This window comes from Phocoena sinus, chromosome 14 (assembly GCF_008692025.1).
Source record: "Phocoena sinus isolate mPhoSin1 chromosome 14, mPhoSin1.pri, whole genome shotgun sequence".
NCBI lineage: Eukaryota > Metazoa > Chordata > Mammalia > Artiodactyla > Phocoenidae > Phocoena > Phocoena sinus.
This window is the reverse complement of record NC_045776.1, coordinates 32741233-32746884: the sequence shown is the minus strand read 5'-3', so window position 1 is coordinate 32746884 and position 5652 is coordinate 32741233. Positions and strand designations below refer to the sequence as shown.

Sequence of the window (5652 nt, the reverse complement as noted above, 5' to 3'; positions counted from 1 at the left end):
AGCTCTTTTAGTTTGGGCCAGATTGTCTCATGTATCCGCTGTAAGGCTTGGAGGGAAGACAGGAGATTATTTTCTGGGTCCGATTGGATAAGGTTGGTCTTTAGGTTAGGGATAATAGGAGGAGGCCTACCATGTATTATTTCGTAGGGGGTAAATCCTAGCTTATAGGGGGAATTTCGCACCCTAAACAGAGCGTAGGGGAGTAGGACTACACAGTTAGTGCCAGTCTCCATGGTTAATTTAGTCAAGGTCTCTTTTAGAGTTCTATTCATTCTTTCTACCTGTCCTGAACTCTGGGGGCGGTATGCACAATGTAATTTCCAATCAGCCCCAAGTAAGGAAGCCAGATCCTGACTTACCTTAGAAACGAAGGCCGGCCCGTTGTCTGACCCTATCATAAGTGGAAAGCCATACCTGGGCAGGATTTCTTCTAGTAGCTTTTTAGCTACTATTTGTGCTGTCTCATTCTTGGTCGGGAATGCCTCAGTCCAACCTGAAAAGGTATCTATAAACACCAGTAAATATCTATATCCATATTTGCCAGGCTTTACCTCCGTGAAGTCCACTTCCCAGTAGGCTCCGGGCTGGTTCCCTCTTTCCCGGATGCCAGCGGTTGGTGGGTGGGTGTTAGCATTATGGAGTTGGCAGACTGCACAGCCAGCAACCAGTCGTTCAGTTTTTTCGGAGACATTTTTAATTTTAAGTCCAGTCTGTCTGATGAGATCCTGTAGCCGTCGGGTGCCCAAGTGGGTGCTACGATGGATCCGTTCAAGGACCAAGGTTCCTAGTTTTTCTGGAAGGAGGATATTGTTCTTAGCGTCCCACCACCATCCGTCTTTAACCTGGGTTAGAGGGAGTTTGTTTATCCATCTAATGTCATCTTCCGAGTAGTCGGGTTGGGGCGGTAATTCCCGGGGCCCTGGATCCAGCAGTTGTAGGGGAAGTAATGGTATTGGAGTGTATGCCGCCTTTCGAGCCGTCTGGTCTGCCAAATTGTTGCCCCGGGCGACTGGATTTGTGGGTTTTTTATGCCCCAGGCAATGTACAATGGCTAACTTTTTGGGTTCCCATATGGCCGCTAGCAAGGCCAGGATTTCCTCTTTGTTCTTGATGTCTTTGCCCTCTGCTGTGAGTAGTCCCCGCTCTCGGTATATTGCCCCATGTATGTGTGCGGTAGCGAAAGCATACCGGCTGTCTGTATATATGGTGGCTTTTTGGTCTTTGCTCATCTTGAGAGCTTGGGTCAGGGCAATTAATTCAGCTTTTTGGGCTGAGGTCCCTGGGGGGAGAGTCTTCGCCCATATCACCTCAGTTTCCGATGTTACCGCTGCCCCCGCATACCTCTGACCTTGCTGGACAAAACTGCTGCCGTCAGTGAACCATGTGACTTGTGCATCTAATAGGGGCTGGTCACGTAGGTCTTCCCGAACCCCATGGATCTGAGCCAGTACCTCTGCACAATCATGGAGTGGGGAGTCTAAGTCTGGGTCAGGTAATAGAGAGGCAGGGTTTAAAGCCCGTGGTGGAGTGTAGCTGATTTTGAGAGGATTTAACAGTAGACCCTGGTAGTGGACCAATCGAGCATTGCTCATCCATCGGTCGGGAGGCTGTTTGAGAACCCCGTCGATGGCGTGGGGGGTGGTGACATGTAATTCCTGTCCCATAGTTAGTTTGTTGGCATCCTTTACCATTAGGGCTGTGGCGGCGATCACCCGGAGGCAAGGAGGCCAGCCTGCAGCCACGGGATCCAATTTCTTTGATAGGTAAGCGATAGGCCTGGTCCAAGGACCGAGGGGTTGGGTCAACACGGCCTTAGCTATGCCTTTGTTTTCATCCACAAAGAGGTGGAAGGGTTTGGAGACATCAGGGAGACAGACCCAGGGCGGGTGCGGATAGCAAGGCAGTTTTGATCTGCTGAAACGATTGCTCAGCCTCCTCTGTCCATTCAAAGGGCGTCTGTTCTTTGGTGGCTAAGTATAGTGGTTTGGCCATTTCAGCAAATTTGGGTATCCATAAACGGCAGAACCCAGCTGACCCCAAAAATTCTCTCACCTGTCGAGGCGTGGTGGGTCTGGGGATGCGGAGGACAGTCTCTTTCCGTGCATCTGTGAGCCATCGTTGCCCCCCTTTCAGTAGGTATCCCAGGTAAGTTACCTCAGGCCAGCAGATCTGCGCCTTTTTGGCAGAGGCCCGGTATCCCAGGGTGCCGAGAGTCTGTAGGAGGTTTCTGGTTGCCTGCAGGCAGGCTTCAGCGGTCCCAGCAGCTATTAAGAGATCATCAACATACTGCAGGAGGGTTATATTGGGGTTTTGTCTCCGGTACTCACTGAGATCCTCGTGTAGGGCCTCATCAAACAAGGTAGGTGAGTTCTTGAATCCTTGGGGAAGTCTGGTCCAGGTGAGTTGTCCGTTTATGCCTCTCTCGGGATCCGACCATTCGAAGGCAAAGAGTTCTTGACTTTTGGGTGCTAAGGGTAAACTAAAAAAGGCATCTTTGAGGTCCAGCACAGTATACCATTGTTTTTCTGGACTAAGGGCGCTCAAAAGAGTATATGGATTGGGTACAGTAGGATGGATGTCTATGACTCGTCTGTTAACTTCCCTCAGGTCCTGTACTGGGCGGTAGTCTTTACTGTTAGGTTTGCGGACTGGCAGCAGGGGTGTGTTCCAGGCCGACTGGCAGGGACGCAGTATACCTAGGTCAAGAAGCCGGCGAATATGTGGAGTGATACCAGTTTTGGCCTCTATGGGCATGGGATATTGTCGGACACGTGCAGGATCTGCCCCTGGTTTGATTTCTATGAATAGGGCTGGGCGATGTTTGGCTAGTCCCATCCCACCTGTTTCTGCCCATGCTTCGGGGAACTGCTGAAGCCATGACTTTATATCTTGATTTTGGGAGGGTGGTTCCTGGTGAAGTCGGTACTCATCTTCCAAGTTCAGGGTGAGCACAGATATGGGTTGGTTGTGAGGGTCTGTTATGATCGGCCCCTCTGACCGAAAATGAATTTGTGCTCCCATTTTAGTAAGTAAGTCTCTCCTCAGTAAGGGGCAAGGGCTATCGGGAATGACCAGAAAGGAGTGGGTTACTTTTCCCGTGCCCAAGTCCACAGTTCTCTGAGTGGTCCAGGGGTAACGTTTAACTCCCGTAGCTCCCTGGACCCAGGAGGTTTTGTCAGAAATTTTCCCATGGGGCTTAACCAAGACCGAATGCTGTGCCCCTGTATCCACCAGGAATTGGACTGGTTTCCCCTCCACTTGTAGGGTTACCCTGGGTTCGGGGAGGGGGTCCGAACCCCGTCCCCCCTACTCTGCATCATGTGTAAACAGGACTGGGGTAGTGACCTTCGGTTGCCATTGCCCCTGGTTGGGGCGCGGCTGCCTTTTTTTTGGGCATTCCCGAGCCCAATGGCCTTTTTCCTTGCAATAGGCACACTGATCTCTGTCCAGTGGTCGCCTGGGAGGTCGAGTGGCTGGGGGGCCCCCTTGATCTTTCTGAACAATGGCGGCCAGGACCTTAGTCATTTTCTCAGTGGCTTTAAGTTGTTTATCCTCTGGGGCGTCTCGGTTATTAAAGACGCGCTGAGCAATACGGAGTAGGTCCTGTATCTGTTTGCCCTCCAGATCTTCTAACTTCTGGAGTTTTTTTTTAATATCAGGGGCTGCCTGGTTAACGAAGGACATTACAACGGCAGCCTGATTTTCGGGGGCCTCTGGATCCATAGGGGTATATTGCCTAAAGGCTTCCATTAATCTTTCTAAGTAAGAGGAGGGACTTTCTGTTTTACCTTGTACAATTGAATATACCTTGGCCAAATTAGTGGGCTTGCGCGCGGCAGCCCGGAGACCCGCCATTAGAGTCTGGCGATAAATGAGCAGTCGTCCCCTACCTTCTCCGGTGTTATAGTCCCAATCATCTTGCGGGGGGCGAGTTAAGGGAAAGGCTGCATTAATAAGATCAGGGTTAGCGGTGGATTGACCATCATCTCCAGGAACCAGTTTTCTTGCCTCCAGCTGGATTCGTTCTCGTTCCTCGGTAGTGAACAGGATCCGGAGAAGCTGTTGGCAGTCATCCCAGGTGGGCTGATGAGTAAACATAACACTATCTAGAAGAGCTATCAAGTCTTTAGGATTATCAGAAAAACGAGCATTCTGGGTTTTCCAATTATATAAGTCACTGGTAGAGAATGGCCAATATTGGAGTCGGGGGTTCCCTGTCTCATGGGGAGGGCCTATTTCTCGCAGGGGTAGGGCTGTGGTGGAATCTGGATGGCGGAACCCTGGGTCGCGCTGAGTGCGTCCACGGGTGCGTCCAGCCGGCCCAGGGGAGTTATTTTCATTGGGCAGGAGGGCCGGCAGTGCCTCTGCCTCTCGGTCCTCCGGTTCTGACCTGGGTGGCCCCTCGGGAGGGGCCACAGGAGGTTCTTCCAAGGGGAGAGGAGCAGGGTCAGGAGCAGGAAGGGGGACCGGTTGTGGGGCCAAAGGAGGATGTTGATATGGGGGGGGTTCTATGAGAAGGAGGTCTTGGCTGTCAGAAAGTATGGGTGCGGTTGAGGTCTGAGGCTTGGGAGGTTTAGTTGGTCGGGCCGTAAGGATCTTATATGTCCCTGCTGACAAAAAGGGGGCCATCCAGGGAGGTGGGTTTTCTACCAGGTCCTGCCATACCAAGATGTAGGGGATTTGGTCCGGATGGCCTTCTTTCCCTGGTAAGAAAACTCTAGATTTAATTTTTAGGACTATAGGAAGACAAAAGGTACCCTCGGTAGGCCAACCAACCCCGAGAGTTGGCCATTCAGAGCGGCAGAAGGTAATAAGTTTTCTTTTCCGGATGTCCAGACTGAGGTAGTGTCCTCGGGATTTCACATCCCCAAAATTAGTGAGAAGGAGGGAGAGAGGGGTACTCTGTGTTTGGCCCATGTTTAGGTCCTGGAAGAGATTGGTTAGAAAAGGTTATTCTGAAAACGAAAGTGATTAAGAGCAGTCCCAATAGAGGAGCCTGTAAAAGGAAGAAGGGAGGTTATCGCGTGCGCGCTTCAGATGGGCTATCAACCCCCAGATGGGTCGCGGTGGACGTCTCCAACCACGCCCGACTAGGTGTCCTATAGCGCGTCTGCCAGGACTGTCCTAGTCCCCAAAACATAAGGTACCTTGAGCCAGCTTACTTACCAATCGGTTGTCAGCGATGACCCGTTGACCTGATGTCTGGTGGGCTTGGGGGCATCCCGGACGAGCCCCCAAATGAAATGCCCACGGTCGCGAGACCCCTCCACAAGACCACCAGAGACAAGAGTCAAAGCCAAACGGCAAGGGTCATTTATTGCAGGTTCGAACGTGGACCTCCGCGCACTCGTTGCCGGTGACGCTAAGAGGTCCCGATGGAGTTTAGTACAGCTCTTTTATAGACAGGTACAAACAAACTCGGGACCTTCTGCGGGGCTTTCCGGGGGTGGGGAGTACTGATTGGCTAACTTTTAAACAAAGACACTAGTCACTGATTGGTTAACTTTTAAACAAAGACACTAGTCACCGTCTGATTGGTTGGGTGGTTGCAAAAGGAGGTTCAGCAAGCATAGTTACAGAAGCGAGAGCGGCTGATTAAGTTTCGGTTTCCTGAGGCTTTGTTTCTCAATTAGAAATACTTAAGATGGGGCC

General features: G+C 51.3%; 1 protein-coding gene across 1 annotated transcript; it reads right to left on the bottom strand.

Annotated features, from left to right (window-relative positions):
* Nucleotides 1-360: 360 nt before the first annotated feature.
* On the bottom strand, nt 361-4917 carry LOC116764994. The gene is given in 3 exon segments (XM_032654038.1): nt 361-437; nt 440-1877; nt 1879-4917. Coding segments are annotated over 3 exon segments (4554 nt in total).
* Between the last annotated feature and the right edge of the window lie 735 nt (nt 4918-5652).